This window comes from Portunus trituberculatus, chromosome 13 (assembly GCF_017591435.1).
Source record: "Portunus trituberculatus isolate SZX2019 chromosome 13, ASM1759143v1, whole genome shotgun sequence".
In the NCBI taxonomy this organism is placed as follows: Eukaryota; Metazoa; Arthropoda; class Malacostraca; order Decapoda; family Portunidae; genus Portunus; species Portunus trituberculatus.
This window is the reverse complement of record NC_059267.1, coordinates 10,855,697-10,877,458: the sequence shown is the minus strand read 5'-3', so window position 1 is coordinate 10,877,458 and position 21,762 is coordinate 10,855,697. Positions and strand designations below refer to the sequence as shown.

At 42.0% G+C, this 21,762-nt stretch overlaps 1 protein-coding gene across 6 annotated transcripts in view; it reads left to right on the top strand.

The window, feature by feature from the left end:
- The window catches only part of LOC123503324 (glycoprotein-N-acetylgalactosamine 3-beta-galactosyltransferase 1-like), a 32,632-nt gene extending 12,888 nt beyond the window's left edge, over positions 1–19,744 (top strand). For 2 of the 6 annotated variants that reach the window (XM_045253012.1, XM_045253015.1), the window contains exons 2-8: positions 3,745–5,715; positions 7,615–7,928; positions 12,499–12,656; positions 14,242–14,398; positions 14,839–14,981; positions 16,180–16,377; positions 17,263–19,744. In XM_045253012.1, coding sequence (XP_045108947.1) covers positions 5,570–5,715; positions 7,615–7,928; positions 12,499–12,656; positions 14,242–14,398; positions 14,839–14,981; positions 16,180–16,374 — 1,113 coding nt within the window. In that variant the 5' untranslated portion in view covers positions 3,745–5,569 and the 3' untranslated portion in view covers positions 16,375–16,377; positions 17,263–19,744. The other 4 variants (XM_045253013.1, XM_045253017.1, XM_045253016.1 and 1 more) reach the window with 4 other exon arrangements.
- The last annotated feature ends 2,018 nt before the right edge of the window (positions 19,745–21,762 follow it).

The window sequence follows — 21,762 nt, the reverse complement described above, 5'->3', positions numbered from 1 at the left end:
TCGGACCTGTTCTGAGACAGGCACCTAAATGGGCCTTTTTGTTTAATCGTTTTTGTTGCCCTTGGCCAGATTTCCCTTCTTACATGAAAAATAAAATTATAATGACTATTTTGAAACACCAGGCATATCATTATTTCTGTTCTCATGGATTTCTTTCCCCGTTAACGATGTGAAATTTATTTTTAAATATTGCTGGAATCATGAAAACACTTGGAAACCGAAATAACTTTCAATGAATTCTTGAAAACCCGGATATCTCCCTGTAAAATCTTCCAGTACAGTCTTGAAACCATTTCTATTTTCAGTACTGTCTTGGAAAGCCTTATCTTCCGATACACAGTCTTGAAAACCTTTCTATCTTTCTATACAGACTTGGAAACCCTTTTTACCTTCCAGTACTGTCTTAACCCTATTATCTTCCAGTACAGTGTTGAAAACCCTATGTTATTCCATATGTAGTCTTGAAAATCCTGCCAAATTGCTGTGGTATAATCTTGGAATCCTTAGTAAATCGCAGTAAAGTTTAATGCAAATAATGACACCAGTGTTTCAAAATGCGGTCACTCCTTTGCACGTCTTTTGTTGTCCTGCAAGACTCACAGGTGCAGAGTTAGTGACTAGTGGAGGCTGCGATAAAACACACACCGCTAACCTTTAGGCTTAAATGCTCACCAAAGTGTTACACCTTATCACTTTATCTAGCCTATACACTTAATGTGATAATCCTTATTTGAATATGATCTTACCTTTGCATCTTATTTCCTTACCTTCTCCATTCCTACTGTCATTCCCATTCCTTCTCAATTCTTACTTCATTCCCCTTTCTCTCCATTCTTAAACTCATACCCATTCCTTCTCAATTCCTACTTCATTCCCCTGTCTCTCCATTCCTAGTCTCATTCGCATTCCTTCTCAATTCCTACTTCATTCCCCTTTCTCTCCATTCCTAATCTCATTCCCATTTCTCTCCATTCCTAGTCTCATTCTCATTCCTTTTCCATCCTTAATTCACTTGCCTTCCTTCTTCATCCCAACCTCATCCTCCTTCCTTCTCCATCTCAATTTCCTTCCCATAGGCATGTAAACTCATAAGGTACATTTCTTTAGTTTGGTGTATTTCTTATTCATGTCTCTTTTTCATTGCAAAGTTCGAGAAATGGAGAGCTATCTGGCAACTAAGTGTCCTGTCTCAGTCTCACACGCCCTCTGGTCCTGAACGAGTGCAGCTGTGATTCTTTTTCTCTTCGTCTCGCCTGTTTACGTCTCTGGTCCTGACCGAGTACAGCTGTGATTCTTTTTCTGTTGTCTCGCCTGTGTACATCTCTGGTCTTCGCTGTTCTCACGGTTAGTTTTTAATTCCGTGTCACTCGATGGTGCATTTGTCCCGCTGACCCGCTGGTGCTGGTGAGGGAAGGTAGCGGTGACTTGTGACCTTGTTTGTGTCACGCGCTGGAGGAAGAGACGTGGAGGAAAATAAAGTTTCATGATGTAGTGCCTTATCTTGGCAATTTCTCTTCAGTTTTATCGATGTGCCCGGCGACCTTGAGCGCCATCTCTCCGGAACTTTTGCCTCTACCAGTAAATCATGTGCACTCCTGCTGTTGTCCCCAGTGTATCGTGTCAAGCTGTCAGTAGATATTTCACTCGTTGTCGTCCTCTGTAACTCCTCATTTCTACGAAAAAAGGTTTTGTGGGATGTGTTGTGGAAGGAAAAGGCTGAACATTTATGGGACTTCGGTTGCAGAAATTTTAAGAAACGAGGGAAGATAAAAGTATTTGTATGGTCCGGGAAGATGGGTTGAAACGTCACGAAGCACGGCGGTGATCGCTTCACGTCTCTCTTGGCTTCACATCTCAGTGCTCTCCGCCAGCCAAATTAAATGTTCGAAAAAAGTCTCTGGTGAAATGAACACTTAAATAACTGTGTGATGAGCATTGCTATTTGAGAATCGCGAATTCGTTTTCACGCTCGGTCAGCGGAAGCCATTCGCCGCGATGTAGTGAGAGTGAAGGTGTGGAAACAAGAGGTGCGATGGGTCGGTGTGGCAGGTCGGGCTAATGGGTGGTGTGAGGGTGAAGCGTCACCGTGAAGTCTCTCTCTGCGTGGATCCCGGCAAGTCACGGTGGTCTTGCTGCTCCTGCTTCTAGTTTGTTCTTCTTTTTAGCGGTAAACACCCTCGATCTGATCTCCACAATTTAGTTGTCCATAGTGAGCGACATTATTACAAGAGTGAGGCTACGGCGCTCGTGGGGTGCTAGGGAGCGCTGCCCCTCCTGTGGAACATTGGCCGGGAGTCAGATTCAGACTCACAATTCTTCTTTTTATGCAACGCGTGGTAGCGAGTGGTGTTGTAAGTGTCTCTCACGCATATAACTGGTTCATGCATTAATAAAGAGCAGCGCTCCAGGCCATACATGATAAGAAAGGCCGTGCGAGGCATCAATATGCCCCGTGAAAGCCTTATCACGCATGCTACTAATATATTTTGCACGCTACCGTGTTGGTAATGCCTCCACCGTTTCAGGTTAATTCTTTCCTGGCTCTTGTGTTGTCAAGGTTCAATGGATAGTTCGATTCTGTTCATAATTCCATTCCAGGTTCATTGATCTGTCCGACACCGGTGTTATAAAAAGTGTGTACGATAATAAAGTTTCTTATACGCCAAACTGATACCAAAGTGCACTAGAAAAGGCTTTGTATAGTAAGACAATGAGAGCGTTATAGCAAGATATTTTTGTTTTTAGCACACCCAACAGTCTTTCACGTTGTAAGAGCGAATTCAGAGACAGTTTTTACACTATTAACACAAGAAACCCTCCTGAGAACCCGGCTACTCATCACCGTGGTTTTGGATAATAAATTTCGGTTCTCAAGATTGTTTCTCGTGTTAATAACATGGAAATCTCATTAATCAATCTCCAGAAAAGTAAAACCACCTTTACCAACCCTTGTCACATCAACTGGATGTAGTGAAGTTGTGGTGCATTAGTTTCAGAATACTCGTAGTGCTGGGGCGGCTCTGCAAGTTAAGTGTGTTTTAGGCCTTCACTCCTATATAACTCCCTGGACATCTGGGGACACGACCTGCTGCATGGAACAGTTCGTGTCAGTGACCCAAGCAACTCGCTCATGTACTGACAATTCATGCATGTAACCGTGTGTGTGTGTGTGTGTGTGTGTGTGTGTGTGTGTGTGTGTGTGTTTTATTCACTTCGGTTGCCTGCTGGTCACCCAGCCAGTCTTTCCCTTACGGAAGAAACTCAAGAGATCATATTGACTGATCTTCGGCTAGGACTGAGACCACACCACACTCCACTCACCGTGACAGCGAGGCCACAGTCCCTCGAATTACATGCCGTACCTATTTACTGCTTGGTGAACAGACCTTACACATTAAGAGGCTCGCCCATTTGCCTTATCGCTCCCGGGGCTCGAGTCTCTCGGTTGTGAGCTGAGTGTGCTAACCAACCATTATACCATGCTCTGTGTGTGTGTGTGTGTGTGTGTGTGTGTTGGGGTGTGGGGAGGTGCATGCTTTAAAGTGTTTCAAAGCCAGGTTATGAACAGATGCAGCCACGTCCTTGGTAGCCTTCTTCCCCCCCACCCACCCACCTCTCTCTCTCTCTCTCTCTCTCTCTCTCTCTCTCTCTCTCTCTCTCTCTCTCTCTCTCTCTCTCTCTCTCTCTCCTAAGGGGCGGAGTACAGATAAGATAACTGTCTCACACCTGCATACTATTTTACAGATCCATGAACAGTGACAGGGTGCAGTGCCACAACGAGACGCGCAGGACCAACAAAGAACCCAGGATATCTTCCCTACAGGACTCCATCATATCCTGTATCCTCATATAGACTTCCCTTCTTAGCCTTTTGAACAGTGTAAAGACCAGTGTGTTTAATAGGATAAAGTATAATAGTGAAGTATCTAAAAATTTATTGGTGATTAAAAGGAAAATGATCTGGTAGTGAAAGAATCAAGAGCACGTAGCATTGGGCGAATCAAATCTAAGATCAAGTTTAAGATTAATTAAGGATTCTGATTCTAATATGGCATATCCTAAATCTAATCCTTGTGCCTTAAGAATGAGTCCTGAAGTCGAAACTCTTACGGATTGAAGTGCATGTGAACAATTACTGAAACTTAATTAGAAAAAAAAAACTAAAACTAAAAACACCATTCTTGAATAATAAAAAGGAAAAAAATATTGAAAGGAAAGGACAATGAGGAATAGGAGGAAAGATGAAATAGGAAAGTGAATAAACAGTGCAAATGGTGAAAAAAAAGAAGCAAATCAGTATGAACGCAATTATTTAAACACATCTAAATACGAAAACCAGGAAAAGGAGGAAAGAAACTCAATTAAAAAAGACTAATCATAAATACTAAGAGACAGACTAAAAACTAGAAAAAATAATTGAACTAAGAATGGACAGAGTGAAGGAAACTGATGAGAGAAACGAATAGTGACAAAGCAAGGTGGAATGAACAGAAGGAAGGAGGAAGAGCAGATGATGATATGGGAAAGAATAGAAGACATGAAAGGAAAACCATTGACGGTAGATAGAAGACATGGAGAATATGAGAAAGGTGAAAAGTGATAACGTAAATAAGAAGAAACGAGAAGGAAGAGGAGAGAGGAAAATATTTGATAATGAAAAGAAGATAAGGAGAAAAATAGATGATTCATTACGAAACGATAAAAAAAAGAATAAGGAAAATAAGGTAAAAAGATAATAATGAATACAGGAAAACAAATAATTGAGGATTAGTAAAGAGGAAAAGAAAAAAAAAATAGGGAAACTTTTAACAAATAATAGATGGAAACGAAAAAAAAATGATAAAAGGAGAAATTGAGACTCGATGAAGATGAACATAGAGAAGAAAGAAAACGAAGGAAAGGAAGAAGGAAAGTTTGATGATTGGAGGAAAACGAGAAAATTGTTGACGGGAAGAACTTAGACTTAGTGAGATAGGAGGAAAAGAAAGAAGGAAGGAAGGAAAGAAGGGAGGAGTGATTGAAGCTAAATAAGAACGAGGAAAAGGAAGAAGAGAAAGGAGAGGAGAGGAGAGGAAGGGACAGTTAAATAATATATCATGTAGAGCAAAATCCAGAACAATTGAAAGGTAGATAAAAACGACGAAAAAGGAAGAAGACGAAAGAAAAGGAAAGGAAAAGAAAGGAAAGGAGAGGAGAGAGAAGGAGGGAACAATTAATCAAGATACCAAATACAACAAAATCAGAGCAATTGAAGAAAAATAAGAACAAGGAAAAGGGAGGAGAGGAAAGGAAAAAAAAAGAAAAGAAAAGAAAAGAAAGAGAGGAGAGAGGAGGAGGGAACAGTTAATCAAGATACCAAATACAACAAAATCAGAGAAATTGAAGGAAAAGGAAGGAGAGGAGAGGAGAGGAAAAGAAAAGAAAAGAAAAGAAAAGAAAGAGAGGAGAGAGGAGGAGAGAACAGTTAATCAAGATACCAAATACAACAAAATCGGAGAAATTGAAGGAAAAGGAGAGTAGAGGAGAGGAGAGGAGAGGAGCAGGAGCAGGAGCAGGTAATTACAGTATCATGTACAGCAAAGTCCAGGGGCGACCTTGGACTAGTGTGGGTCTGATGAGGAGAAGGACTCGCCTCACCAACATTGCCTGTGTCCTTGCCTGCCTCGTCATCCTCGTCGCCCTTCACCAGCTTCTTCTACTCGCCTACACCTACAAGTGAGTGTGTCTGATTCTCTTCCATATTCATTTATCTATTCATGTGTTTATCTATCTACCTATTTTTTTTTATTTTTTTTTTTAATGAGAAGGCCGTTTATTTATTTATTTATTTTTATTTTGTGGTATTTTGTTCATGTTTCTGTCTTTATGTTCGTCTGTTTGTGTTTTCGTCTTTCTGTCTGTCTGTCTGTTTGTTTGCCTGTTCGTCCTTTCATTCACACTTTTTTTTTTAATCTGTCTCTCCCTTTCTTGTACTGTTTTTTTATTCTGTAAGTGGCTGATGATTATGATCTGGCTGTCTCTGTCTGTTTGTCTGTCTCTGTGTCTCTATGTCTCTGTCTCTCTCTCTCTCTCTCTCTCTCTCTCTCTCTCTCTCTCTTACCGCTTACAGTGTCCCGTCCTTTATTTTTAGAGTCCTTTTCTTAGCCATTCTGATTTCATCCCTGTCTTTACAAATGGGTCTAAATGTGGTGCTGGTGTTGGTTTAGTATTGTGATCGCCTCCTTTTGCCGGGGTGGTAGTCTTACGGTCACTGCATCAGCGTTTACCGCGGAGCTTTCTACAATAGTTCTTATTTTGCAGATTATTTTTCACCCTCAGTCGCCTCTTTTATTCTTTTCAGTTGTTTTCATAGCGTTTTTTTCCTCTTTGCAGTCATGTATCCCTCTGTAAATCCTCTTGTTTTTTTCCTCCTTCGAGTGGCTGTACTCGCTTGGCTGCAGGGGATGTCATGTAGGATTCCGTTAGAACGCTTCGGTGTCACTGAATGAACGGACTGATGCACTTGCTCGGGAGGCAGCCTCTCGTGCTGCCGCCCTCAGCCCAGCTCCATGTACTGACATGCTTCCGGCTATTCGTGAGGCGATCATTGCTATTTGCCAGAAGTGGGATGCTTGAGGTGCCACCTCGAAAATGGGAGAGTTTAACAGTACTAGGGGTTACTTAAGGAGGCGGTGGCGTAGTGGATAAGGTGGTGAGCGTGGGATCGGGCAGACGTCCACGCGTAGATTGGAATCCCACCTTTAAACACCTTTAAACGCTTTAAACACTTTGCCATTTGTCGAGTGGTTTAAAGTTACCTACATGGTTACACCAAAGATACGCTTGAGTGGTGATAAGGGCCTTAATATGGGTACCACTATAAATGAAATTGCTTGCGCCGCTAATGGGCGAGGAAGCTTTGCATTTCCCACATACACTCTTCAAGTATGCCTACAGGCGCTATAGGACGTAACATAAAAAAAAAAAGACTGTCTCATCTCTGGTCTTGTGCTCATGACCGAGACCACTGCTCACAGACAGCCTTGGGTCGTTTACGGATACGTGACACTCGACTCATTACCAATCGTTCTGTGATGACTGTCTGGTTTTCAGTCTTAATCATTCTGTTTACTATTTGTCGATTTTTTACAGCTTCAGAAACTTATGTGGATAATTAGAATAGTAAAGACTCTAGCCATTAATATTCTGACCTCCATAAACCCTTCTTAATGTTAATAGAATCGTCTAATCGTACTCAGACCTGAAGGTAAAAATGCGTCCCAGTACTGAAAGGGTTAATAGTGTGTTTGGTCCTGCACGTCTTTCCCAGGTTATGATGTACTGCGTTTTCTGGAGGATGCTGCTGGCCACCTCTCATTATTGTGATGACCTTGACATTGCAATCCCTTTTACGTTTTGCTTTCATGTTTCTTTTTAGCATTTTTATTTGTTTTTTCGTGTTTTTAGCCTCTCATTTTGCCTTTGTTCATTTGATTTGTATTCTGCATTTTAGTTTAGTGAAATACCGTTTGGCAACAGCACCATATATGACCTTGCATGTTGCTGTGCCTTAATCTCTCTCTCTCTCTCTCTCTCTCTCTCTCTCTCTCATACACGCCCTCTTCCCTACCGCAGTGACTACATTCTCGCCCTCCTGCCGAAGCCGCACCTACCGCAGCAGATCCGTCCGAGCAGAGGTCATGAGAGGGGCAGGACGACGGTGGGTGGGGAAAGGGACGAGGGGAATGAGAGAGCACCACGTATCCTGTGCCTGATCATCACGTCCCCGGCTTACCACGTGACCAGGGCGCGGCACGTAGCGGCCACTTGGAGCCCTCACTGCACCAGGGCTGTCTTTCTTACCACCGCAGAGGATCCGACGCTCCCCGAGGTACTCCTGACGCCCGGCGCTGCCACCTATGATCAACTGTGGGAGAAGGTGACGAAAGGTGAGGTGGTGAGAGGTGTGTGTGTGTGTGTGTGTGTGTGTGTGTGTGTGTGTGTGTGTGATAAGGGTGCGTTGTTAGTTACCTTTGTTGATTAATGTCCTTTTCTCGTTTCTTTTTGTCATTTTTTAGTTTTTTGTTTCCATTTTTGTGTTGTTTTATTTGAATGTGATTATCTGGTAGCCTTTTTCTTCTTTCGTGTGTTTGTGTGTGTGTGTGTGTGTGTGTGTGTGTGTGTGTGTGTGTGTGTGTGTGTGTGTGTGTGTTCCCTTTCATATCTGTTGACGTTTTTCCTTCCTCTTTCTACTTTTCTCTTCCTTAAGATTGTTCATTGGGAGTGTTCCGCAGCTCTTCTCTCCAGCATCTCCTCTTCAGCTCTCTCTTCCTCCTACTCCACCTCCTCTTCCTGCTCCTCTGCCTCTCTCTCTTCCTCCTACTCCACCTCCTCTTCCTTCTCCTCCGCCTCCTATCCAAGCTCCTCCACTTTATATTCCTCTTCCTCCACCTTCTATCCCTCTTTCTACTGTATTATCCTACTCCGCCTTCTCCTTCCCCTCTTCTTCCTCCTCCGCCTCCTTTTCCTCCTCATCTTCCTCCCCTTTCTCTACCTTTTCTTCCTCCTCCTCCTATTTTTTCCCCGCGTCATACATTAGGGACATGTTTTATGGTCTCTCTTCCTGTTCCATCTTGCGTCATAATTGCTGCATTGTTACAGGAGCTACTGTCATGTCCGGCACAACAACGACGACGACAACAACAACAACAAACTATTTCACACACACACACACACACACACACACACACACACACACACACACACACACACACAGAGAGAGAGAGAGAGAGAGAGAGAGAGAGAGAGAGAGAGAGAGAGAGAGAGAGAGAGAGAGAGAGAGAGAGAGAACAGCTGACTCATCCCTTTTATTACTGCTCTTGTTAGCCACTGAATCAACACAAGGTGACGAAAAAAACATGAACACACCAGTACTGTTACCATACTTGCCGTTAAGGGGACTGAAAAGGCTTCACCGTTGGCTTAGTCTTATTTGTGCATACTTTTGGGTCACTCTGTACATCCTTCATCAGCAGTTTGTCATTTCTCGGCTTGCCTTTTCTTCTCTTGCACTGCGACTATTTTCAAAGGCCACAGGAATGATTTGCCCGGTTTTCAAGAGTATTTCACAGGTTTGTAATGTAGAAATCTTGTTAGTGTGTCATAAGAATCCTAAAGTCATTCATATGAACCCTCGTAACTTCAGGTAAACCGTCTTGAAAGTAGTGAACTGTTTTCAGAGGCCCCAGGAATTGTTTGCCAGGTTTCCAAGAGCATTTCTCCTGTTGATAATGTTGAAATCTTCTAAGTATGTCATGAGAACCATAAAAAAAAAACATTCAAAACCAGTGCAACCTTAACTAGTTGGTCTGAAAAGTAGTGGGGGAGTTGTTGTGGTTTTAAAGGGTTGCTTGCATGCTAACTAATGAGTGTTTGACAGGTTACATTGGAAGTTATTATGGTTTCAGTTTGTTTTCGCTTCTAGTAATGGTTTCTTACGCTGAAGTGAAAGTTGTTGCAGTTTTTGGAGTTTTCGAAAGGTGTATTCATGAATCAAGTGGAAGTTTAGCAAAGATTATGCATTATCAATGGAGAAATTTTGAGTTTTTCTTTTTATTTCTCACTTTTCCCAGCGTTTCGTGTTTCGAGAGTGGGAAAAAGTGTTGTGAGTCTTTTCGCTTTTACCATTTCTGTCTTCTAAAAGTGGCGAAATGTGTTGCCAGGCGATTTTCCCTTTTATTCAACTAACACTATAGTGGAAGGTAGACTAATATTTTTTGCAGCCTTTTAAGTCTAACATGTTTCAGTAGTTCTTGTAGTTTTAATTCAAGAACGTATTCATGAATCAAGTGGTAGTTTAAAAAGGGTTAGTAGTATCAAAATGAGTCTGAACGTATGGCAGCAAAAAAGAAAACGTGATAAGAGATTCATATAACATTGAAATTACGTAGATGAGTGATTAAAAAGAAATTAAACGGTAATTAGAAAAAAAATTATGGCTGATAATCTCACAAAATTTCCGAAAGACAGAATTTTGAACACTGAACCAAAACAAGACTGCGAAGATGAATTCCGTATGGTTATGTATCATTAATGGGCAAAACAATCGTAAGAGACAAACAAATAATCCATGTGGTCTTTGAAAATGATCTACAGCAGCGGAACAAGATTAGTAAAACACAACATTTCATCCGCGGAGAAGTGACGCTTATCACCAGTTTGGTCTGAGATAAGGACTAGGAATGATTCGTGTGAGGTTGTGAGTCATCATTCTTATCTGTCCCTCATTTCTCTCTCTCTCTCTCTCTCTCTCTCTCTCTCTCTCTCTCTCTCTCTCTCTCTCTCTCTCTCTCACACACACACACACACACACACACACACACACACACACACACACACACACACATACCGCGTAGTGTAATGATTAGCACACTCGGCTCACAACCGAGAAGGCCCGTGTTCGAGTCCCTGGTACGGCGAGGCAAATGGGCGAACCTGTTATTATTATTCTGTTAATGTTATGGCCTATAGCGCCTGTAGCCATACTTGAAGAGTATATGTGGGAATCACTGTTCAGCTTTTCCCCATTAGTGGCGCAGGCAATTTTGTTTATAGTGGTAGCCTACCCATATTAGGGCCCATATCGCTACCCAAGCACATCTTTGGTGTAACCACCTAGAACCTGGGTATCATGATGACATATAGGAAAGTTTAAACTACTCGACAAATGGCATAGCTTCAAAGCGGTATGTGGTGGGATTCCAACCTACACGTGGACGTCTGCCCGATCCCACGCTCACCACCTTAAGCCGCGGTTACGCTAGTCAACATCAACCTTGAACTCCAATAACAGGGTTGGACAAAAAGGCATCCATCCAATCACATCTTTGAGCGAATGGTTAGACGCACTCATGAGCGTCCAAATATGATCTGCCTGTGACTGCCGACCTCATAGCCTACTACAAGGCAAATAGCTTCTCTCGCTCTGTCCTTATGTTACCATATGAAGGTCTATAACATAAGTACTCTAGAAAATAGCGAAAAAAAAAACTGTAAAATGCTACAAAATCATAAGCAACAACAAGTCATGTTGCCTACCACGTGGCGGGGCATTTAAAGAGACCTTTAAAGTGCGTAAATAAAGTCGATTTAAACATATAAGGAATTAAGATAGGAACTTGCCGTTTTCAGAAAACTGTAGACATTTCAAGGATAACAGCAGTATTAATAACTCAATTTTGAGGTTTGGGTCCAAAAAGAGGGAGTAAATAACCTGACTAGGCCACTCCATTGAGACGAGGTGGGGACGCAAAGCACCAGCGTGTTCGAAAATGGAGCCAAAAGAATGGTAGTCAAATGAGAGTTGGGTGATTGATAACATTTAATAACATGACACTCTTCTAATCCTATTTCAATGCTTTTATTGTATTTAAACATGTCTTGAACAAAAATTTAATGTCCAAGTTTTTTTCTTTCTATATATTGTAAATTTCCTTGTCAAATAATATAGTTCGTCAATTGTTTATCTTTGGATGCTCGTCTTTGGACAAATCTAACTGTATCTCTTTGACTCTCGTCTCACCAAGGATACTATTGGATTCCGTCAAACACTGGACCAAATCCAACAAAACTTACAAGATCCAAGGTTTATGTTGACTTGTGTAACCGCGGCTTTATCCACTACGTAAGCCACAGCCTCCCTAATGTGTTAATGTGTAGCCCCTGTTCAACTACCAGTAAGTAGGTACGGGATGTAACTCGAGGGGTTGTGGCCTCGCTTTCCCGGTGTGTGATATGTGGTGTGGTCTCAGTCCTACCCGAAGATCGGTCTATGAGCTCTGAGCTCGCTCCGTAATGGGGAAGACTGGTTGGATGAACAGCAGACGACCGTGGTGAATTACACACACACACACACACACACACACACACACACACACACACACACACACACACACACACACACACTCAGTGGTTAGAGCGCTGGCTTTACAAGCCAGATGACCGGGGTTCGATTCCCCGGCCGGGTGGAGATATTTGGGTGTGTCTCCTTTCACGTGTAGCCCCTGTTCACCTAGCAGTGAGTAGGTACGGGATGTAAATCGAGGAGTTGTGACCTTGTTGTCCCGGTGTGTGGTGTGTGCCTGGTCTCAGGCCTATCCCAAGATCGGAAATAATGAGCTCTGAGCTCGTTCCGTAGGGTAACGTCTGGCTGTCTCGTCATAGACTGCAGCAGATCAAACAGTGAACACACACACACACACACACACACACACACACACACACACACACACACACACACACCTCACTTCCTCTTCCTTTTCCTCCTGTTTATCACCACTCCTCCTCCTCTTCCTCCTCCTCGTCACCACCCTTTCCTCCTCCTCCTTCACTACTATTTACTCTTCCATCCATTCTTCCACCTTTCCTTTACACCCCATCACCTAATCCGCCCTTCACTCCATTCTACCTACCAATCCTACTCCCACTCTCTCTTACCTATCATCCACCGCTCCACTCCAGGGTTCCTATGGGCGTACAAGGTGATGGACGAGTTCGATTGGGTAGTGAAGGCCGATGATGATTCCTTCGTCTTTGTGGAAAACCTGCGGGCGGCGGTGAAGGTGCTGAACCCAGACTCTCTTCTGGCGGCAGGAGTGCACATCGCTGACTGGGACACGGTGAGAGGGAGAGTGGAAGGGGTGATGCAGGGTGAGAGCAAACGTGAAGAGAACGTTTAATCGAGGTATGCAGGAGAAAAATGAGAGATGTGTGTGAAAAAAAAGAGAGGAAAGATAAGGAGATTCAAGATTATGAGAGAGAGAGAGAGAGAGAGAGAGAGAGAGAGAGAGAGAGAGAGAGAGAGAGAGAGAGATAACCCCACTAGATTTTTTTTTATATAATCTAATCTATCCTATCATAAATCTAAGCTAACTTAACTAACCTAACGTAGCCTTCAGTCCAACGATACTGAAGTGAAGTAGCATTTGGTTCTTGAATACTCGGTGATTCAATGCTAAAACAAGGGAGAGAGGTGATAGAGACAGAGATGCAGGGACTGAAAGGAAGATAGAGAGTAAGAATATTTTGTGCGTGATATTGTGCATCCACGCACGCACACACACACACACACACACACACACACACACACACACACACACACACACACACACACACACACACACACACACACACACACAGCCCGGTAGCTCAGTGGTTAGAGCGCTGGCTTCACAAGCCAGAGGACCGGGGTTCGATTCCCCGGCCGAGTGGGGATATTTGGGTGTGTCTCCTTTCACGTGTAGCCCCTGTTCACCTAGCAGTGAGTAGGTACGGGATGTAAATCGAGGAGTTGTGACCTTGTTGTCCCGGTGTGTGGTGTGTGCCTGGTCTCAGGCCTATCCGAAGATCGGAAACAATGAGCTCTGAGCTCGTTCCGTAAGGTAACGTCTGGCTGTCTCGTCAGAGACTGCAGCAGATCAAACAGTGAAACACAAACACACACACACACACACACACACACACACACACACACACACACACACACGCACGTCTTATCTTCCGAATGCACAGTACACAAAATTTCCTCTCTCTCTCTCTCTCTCTCTCTCTCTCTCTCTCAGCACACACACACACACACACACACACACACGCACACACACACACACACACACACACACACACACAACGAGCAGCAGCAGCAGAGCTGTTTGTGGGACTTGCAAATCATATGAATAGGTTTATAGGATTGAGGAGTACTTGCTTAAGCTTGATAAGAACAGTCTGAGGTTTTGAATAAAGTTTCGTACGGGAAATAATAAGTTACCTGTTATCCCTGGTAGACATAACCAAATAGAGAGAGAGGAACGTTATTGTATGAAATATAATGAAGGATTAATAGATGAATAGCATGTTTTGTTGCAGTGCCTAAACCAAGATATTGTTCAACTGAGAAGTGGAAATGTACCGGATTATTAGACACGAGAGCCAAATCGCCTTAAGTTTGCTGTGTTGATGCAGAGCAGAAAGGCAGGACGACTGTTAACAAACTTAGCTCAATATATCAATGTTTTGTTACGAATGTTTGAGTAATTTTTAGTTTTATGTACTTGTATTAATCAGGAGCTGTGTTCCATACTGTATAAAAAAAAGTCTGAACGATGAATATATTTTCTTTATTTCTTTCACACACACACACACACACACACACACAACCCATGTCACTATAATCTTCCTTCCTAATCCCTCTTTTTGCTACCTGTGCAGGGCGAGACTTACCTGAACGGGGGCGCCAGTTACGTGTTGAGCCGCGGTGCCGTGAAGGTGCTGGTGGAGAGAGGCATTCAGGAAGGGAAATGCCAGAGAGAGCTAGAGCTTGGCACTTCAGAGGATGTCAACATGGCCTCGTGTCTTCGTCTGCTAGGTGTGTGTGTGTGTGTGTGTGTGTGTGTGTGTGTGTGTGTGTGTGTGTGTGTGTGTGTGTGTGTGTGTGTGTGTGTGTGTGTGTGTGTGTGTGTGTGTGTGTGTGTGTGTGTGTGTGTGTGTGTGTGTGTGCGTGCGTGCGCGTGTGATTTTGATAAGATACCATGATATATACATGTACTAATTACCTTCTACCAGTGCTACTACTACTACTACTACTACTACTACTACTACTACTACTACTACTACTACTACTATTTCCATTACCACTTCTGTTTTACTACTAATGTTACTACCACTATTGCTACTACTTCCGTTGCAACTACAGTCTTATAACAACAACAACAAAACTACTACCACTACCACTACTACCACTACCACCACTACCACTACCACCACTACCACTACCACTACTACACCTGCCCCGCGTCCCTCCAACAGGTGTGCATTTCCTTGACACACGTGACTCCGAGGGACGGCAGAGGTTCCATATCTATCCACCGCAGGAACTGGTGGACCCGCGCAGTGAGGCTGATCTGAGACACCTGTGGCTGAAGAGAGTGTCCGTTCATCCCTACAAGTTTGTGAGTGGGAGGGAGCTGTGTTGTTGGTGGTTGTGGTGGTGGTGGTTGTTGTTCTTGTTGTTGCTGTGGTGGTGGTTTTTGTTGTTGTGGTTGTTGTTGTGTTGGTGGTGGTGATGGTGGTTGTTGTTGTGGTTTTTGTTGTTGTTTTTGTTGTGTTGTTGCTGTTGGTGGTGGTGGTGGTGGTGGTGGTGGTGGTTGCTGTTGTGGTTTTTGTGGTTTTGTTGTTGTGGTGGTGGTGGTTTTTGTTGTGGTTGTTGTTGTGTTGTGGTTGTGGTGGTGGTGGTGGTGGTTGCTGTTGTGGTTATTGTTATAGTTGTTTTTGTTGTTGTTGTGGTGGTGGTGGTGGTTGCTGGTGTTGTTTTTGTTGTTGTGGTGGTGGTGGTTTTTGTTGTGGTTGTGGTGGTGGTGGTGGTGGTGGTGGAGGTGGTGATGGTAGTTGCTGCTGTGGTTGTTGTGGTTTTTGTTGTGATTTTTGTTGTTGTGGTAGTTGTGGTGGTGGTTGCTGTTTTTTTTTTTTTTTTTTACGGTAAGGCCTATAGCGCCTGTAGGCTCACTTGAAAAGTGTGTAGGAAGCGCTGTTCAGCTTCCGCCCATTAGTGGCGCAGGCAATTTTATTTAAAGTGGTACCCATATTAGGGCCCATATCACCACCCAAGCGCATCTTGAGTGTAACCACCTAGAACCTGGGTATCTTGGTGACCTGTAGGTAACTTTGAACCACTCGACAAATGGCAAAGTGTTTTCAGGCTGTACGTGGTGGGATTCGAACCTACGTGGTTTTTATTGTTGTGTTTGTTGTTATTGGTGTGGTTTTTGTTGTTGTTTTTGTTGTTGTTGTTGTGGTGGTGGTGGTGGTGGTGGTGGTGGTGGTTGCTGTTGTGGTTATTGTGGTTGTGGTGGTGGTGGGGTGGTGGTAATAGTGGTTAGTTTTATTTGTCCATTTATTCATTTATTTATTTCTCTTTGAATCTATGCACTGTAATCTTAGTCCTTTGCATTCTTTTTGTAATCCCCAATAATCACTTGTACTCATCAATAACTCCTTTATATAACTATTCGCAATCTTACATAATTTCTAGTAATCCTTTATAACCCCTGGCAATCCTATATAACTATTCACAATCCTTTAAAATTCGTATCTGATCTTATATAATCCTCTCTGATCCTATAATCCTTCACAACTCTCCTCGCGGTGCAGGGTTACGGGGAGCTGAGTGATGAGGTGATCAGCTTCCACTACGTTGACGCGGAGACCATGTATCTCATCTACTACTTGGTGTACCTCGTCAATCCCCACGCAAACCAACACCACAGGCCCCTCCCCTCAAGCACCTCCCCGTCAAGACCACATAGGGAGAGGAAAGGGTGGGGTGCGCGGGTATTGGAGGCTTAATTTGTAAGTATTTATTTGGATTTTGTTGGTGGTGCTGTAATGGTGGTGGTGGTGGTGGTGGTGGTGGTGATGGTGATGGTGGTGGTGATGGTGGTGGTGGTGGTGGTGTTAATAGTAGTTAGTTATTTTGTTTATACATCACTGACACTCTCTCTCTCTCTCTCTCTCTCTCTCTCTCTCTCTCTCTCTCTCTCTCTGTGTGTGTGTGTGTGTGTGTGTGTGTGTGTGTGTGTGTGTGTGTGTGTGTGTGTGTGTGTGTGTAATTTACCTCGGTCGCCTCCTGGTCACCCAGCCAGTCTTCCCCATTACGGAGCGAGCTCAGAGCTCATAGACCGATCTTCGGGTAGGACTGAGACCACATCACACAACACACACCGGGAAAGCGAGTTACATCCCGTACCTATTTACTGCTAGGTGAACAAGGGCCACACATTAAGAGGCTTGCCCATTTGCCTCGCCGCTTACCGGGACTCGAACCCGGCCCTCTCGATTGTGAGTCGAGCGTGCTAACCACTACACTACGCGGTGTGTGTGTGTGTGTGTGTGTGTGTGTGTGTGTGTGTGTGTGTGTGTGTGTCTGTGTCTGTGTCTATGTCTCTGTGTGTGTGTGTGTGTGTGTGTGTGTGTGTGAATATAACAAAATCTCATAAAGCAAGAGAGAGAGAGAGAGAGAGAGAGAGAGAGAGAGAGAGAGAGAGAGAGAGAGAGAGAGAGAGAGAGAGAGAGAGAGAGAGCAATAAACATTTTCCTTCAACAACAACAACCACTACTACTACTACTACTACTACTACTACTACTACTACTACTACTACTACTACTACTACTACTACTACTACTTATGCAAGCCAATTAGCTATAACTAACTAATGTTACTACTCTTACCTGCAGACTGGAGGCACGAGGGCGGCATCTGCGTGTTTCCAGCATGATCTCTACATGTTCTGAGCCGGTTCCTACTTCCTCGTCGCCTTCCACAACCTTCTGCCACCCCTAGCCTTGCACTACTTCCACCTTCACCGTCACATCAACCTCCATATAACACTCGTGGTTGTGGCGCCTTCGGTCACTCAGTAAGCCACGTCAGGTATTGCCGTTGTGGCATCAGGGAGGAGGCAGCATTTGAGGGCAGACTTTGCTGTGGTGGTGAAAAAGGAGAAAAATGAAGATAGTGATGATCTTGTGGTGGTGGTGGTGGTGGTGGTAGAGTAGGAATAGTAAGAGGAGGAAGAATGATGGTAAGAAGAAGGGAAAGATAAATTGTACCAGAAGAATGCAGAGAAGGAAGAAGATTGCAACAATTAGTATAGCGAGAAGGGTTGATTATTGCAATTAAAAGAAGGAAAGATAAAAAAAATAGCAAGAAAAATGTACAGGAAGAAGAAAAAAATGAAGGAAAGCAAGAAAAGCACGAAGGAAAACATAAGGAGAAGGAAGAAGAAAAGAAAGAAGACTTGTACTGAGATACGGAGACAAAAGGTGCAGGAAGAAAACGGAGGTGATAAAAAAAAGAAGATCGCAAATAAGAAAAGTGAAGAGCTGTGTAAAAAAAAAATAGAAGATAAGGAAAAGGGAGAGAAGAAGGAAGAGGCGAGGAAAAGAAAAGGTGAAATGCACAAGAACTCAGGAAAATAAGACAAGAGAAGGCCAACAGGCGACCCACACCAAGGAGTTTCTGAGGGCCATCACCACTCATCGATTCACTCAACCTTATGAAAGTACTTAATGTCTGTACACTTCCTACGTTCCTACTAAGTGTGTTCCATATATCGATAACCGTATTTCGTGATTCAACCTTTACCAGTGTGTTTGAAATTTTAATTAAGACTGAACTCGTCCAACTTTGATAATTCGTGTATGTTCCAATACGTTCATTAATTAGAAGAACCAGTTTTATATTTTTGTTGAGCATTTTAACCCATTTAAAAACTCGTATCGCTTTACTACGCCCACCACGCCTTGTTATCTCTACAGGTAGAGTTATTTATTTATCTATTATTTTTCTATTTCCTGGATCATTCTAGTCATCCATATTAATTTTTTTTTACCCACACACTGCCTTATCAATCTAGAGACAAAGAGATCAGTGGTATAGTGCATATACTGTCAATACTGTCTGACCGAAGCTAAGTATTGTATCTTATAGGGTCCTTCTTGCGTCGACACTGGCAGTCTGATTGCTGAGTCTGTTGCAGTCGCCTGTTACTCTTTATGAGAACTGATATCTGCCTACCTCTGTTTGAATCCAACTTCACCGAGCTTGAACTGGTTACAGCTAGCTTGAACCAAATCTACGTATGCTTTGTTATCCTAAAGTATACCTATTTATCTATTACATTAATCTGTTAAGTTACGTTTAGTTTGTTTTTATTCTTTTAGTTGTGTTCAAAGTGTTACTGTTATTGATAATGAAGTTTTTACCATTATTCTAATCCTTTACATCTAGTTATTACATTTCAGTTATTGATTAACTTGTTCAGTTATATTTTTCCTGTTTCATTTTTCCTTTTACTTGCATTGGATGTGTTGCAGTGATTGATTCCGAAGTGTTTTTTACTATTTTTGTGGTCATTTACATTCCTTGATTCTTTTATTAAGTTCCGGTCTTGGTCTGGCTGGATTTTTTTACAGTGTTAGGGAAATCGACAAAAGCAAGAAAATAAACTATAAAATAAAGAAATAAAACTTTGTCATTGTGTTGAATCGAATCTCTACTAACAGAAAAGGAGAGTGAGGAAGAAAAGACAGTTTGAATGTTTTAAACTGCACGAGTGGAGACACTTGAAGGAGAAGCAAGAGATGATGGTAGTGCTGTTAACTTATTTAATAAAGACTTTTTCAGTATGTATTTATATGAATACATGTAAACTGTATACACTATTTGCGCGTCTATATTTATTTAACTTCTGCTTGTGCCTTCACTATTTTTTTTTTTTTTGATGCTATGGAAACGTGTGAAAACAACAACTATTCTTAAATTCTCTGAGAAGCGAGAAATGATCGTTTTGAATACATAAATATTTGTGAAACATGAGAACTTTGAAAATGTAAACACTTATGACAGGTGGGAGGCGAGAATAAGGACAAAAAGAATCTAAACATTTGTGAGAGTTGGGAGGCGAGGTCATCGAAAATAAAATACGTCTAAACATTTGTGAGAGGTGTAGGTGAGAGCTCTGAAGAAAATACCTGTTAACATTTGCGAGAGGTGAGAGGATTGAAAAAGAAATACCTCTGAACATTTATAAGAGAGGTGGGAGGAGAGAGAGCATTGAAACAAAATACCTGTAAACATTTGTGAGAGGTAAGCAGAAAGCACTAAAAAAAAAAAAAATAAATAAACATTTTTGAAAGGTAGAAGGTGAGAACACTGGAACGAACCTGAGAACATTTTTGAGAGGTAGAAGGTGATAGGAATGAAATAAAAAATACTTGTAAACATTTTTGATAGGTAGAAGGTGAGAAGAATGAAAAAAAAATACCTGTGAACATTTTTGAGAGGTAGAAGGTGAGAAGAATGAAAAAAAAATACCTGTGAACATTTTTGAGAGGTAGAAGGTGACAGTGGAATTAACCTGTAAACATTGAGTGAGAGGTGAGAGTTAAAAATAATCAAGCTATCCATCAAAACAAACACATCACCAAGGAAGCCGTCAGTCACAAGTGTTAAGCCAGTGAGTGCTTAGCGATAAGAGATAAGGCAGAGGAGTCAGGGGAGGCAGGCAGTGACAGGGATTGATAAAGAGAACAAATGACAAATGAGAAGTGCCATACTGATTCTAGAGTCCTTGAGCAGTGCAGAATCACAAGCAGTGCCTTACACTTGTTTAAAATGTGCCTCCGTGTGGACAGTGTCTCGCGCAGTGAATGCTAACTCTGCCTTGCCAGGGTGAATGTGAAACAAAAATAGTGCCACTTTGTACATTGGTTTCTTTTGTTGTATTTTTGTAACTATATTATCTATGCTCCTGTTTGTCTCTCTGGCTGTCTCTGTCTCTGTCTCTCCGTCTGTCTCTTTCTTTTTCTTTTCTTTCTTTTTTCCTGTTTCTTTTTCTTCTTTTTAACTTTCTTCTCTCTCTCTCTCTCTCTCTCTCTCTCTCTCTCTCTCTCTCTCTCTCTCTCTCTCTCTCTCTCTCTCTCTCTCTCTCTCTCTCTCTCTCTCTGACAGCTTCACCACATAAAAAGCCACAACACCAGTGCTACATGTGATAAACTGTATACGATAAATTATGATTTTTTTTTATATATATACGCTTGTTTTCATTTCCTTGAGGCCACGAAGGAGACAGTAAATAATAACACTACCGATCTGTCAACCTGAGGGAACTGAGAAGGCACATCTTACACTCATTATACATAGATTTAGTTTGCCTAGTATCCTCGTAACACTTGATCTCAGAAGGACTATTTTCAAAAGTAACAGATATAATAATTGAAATTTTAGTGTTGTACTTATTGAATTGTTAGTTAAAGGATACAGATATAAAAATTCAGCTTCTAGTTTTTTTTTTCCATTATCATTGAAGAGTGCTTGTTGAATTGTGAGTTGGGTCTCGGTTACTGCTGCTGCTACAGTTTGTTACAGGTAAAAAGTATCCCCTTTAGCCCATAAATTTAAGTGAAAAGCCCACATGGTATAAATAAATAAATAAAAAAGGTGGTTAGGGTAAGGCAGGGAGGTGTTGCTTAGTTTGAGGTTATTGAAGTTGCTTAGTGTAAAATGAGGTTTGTTTTGGTTATAGAAAAACATTAGTAGTAGAATTATTATTATTAGTATTTCTATTATTACCATTATTATTATTGTTGTTATTATTGTTTTTATTATTATTATTATTATTATTATTATTATTATTATTATTATTATTATTTTATTATTGTTGTTGTTGTTGTTGTTGTTGTTGTCGTTATCTTTATCATTATTATTATTATTATTATTATTATTATTATTATCATTATTATCATTATTATTATTATTAATATCATTATTATCATTATTATCATTATTGATGTTACTGGTTTGTTAGTTAAATAGTAGTAGTAGTAGTAGTAGTAGTAGTAGTAGTAGTAGTAGTAATTGTTGTTGTTGATGATGTTCCTGTAGCAGTGGTGATAGTGGTGGTAGTAAAAGTAATCTCTCTCTCTCTCTCTCTCTCTCTCTCTCTCTCTCTCTCTCTCTCTCTCTCTCTCTCTCTCTCTCTTTCAGCAGTATAACCCCCACGTGTCATCCATCACTCATTCATTTCTACCACAGCATAATCATTACTGGCTTCTTTCGCCTTGCCTTACCTCTCTCTAGTCTTTCATCAGCCACCACCACCACCATCACCACCACCACTACTTTGCTTACAGTGCTACAATATTCATGGGCCCCCTCGCAACCCTCAGGTTCTA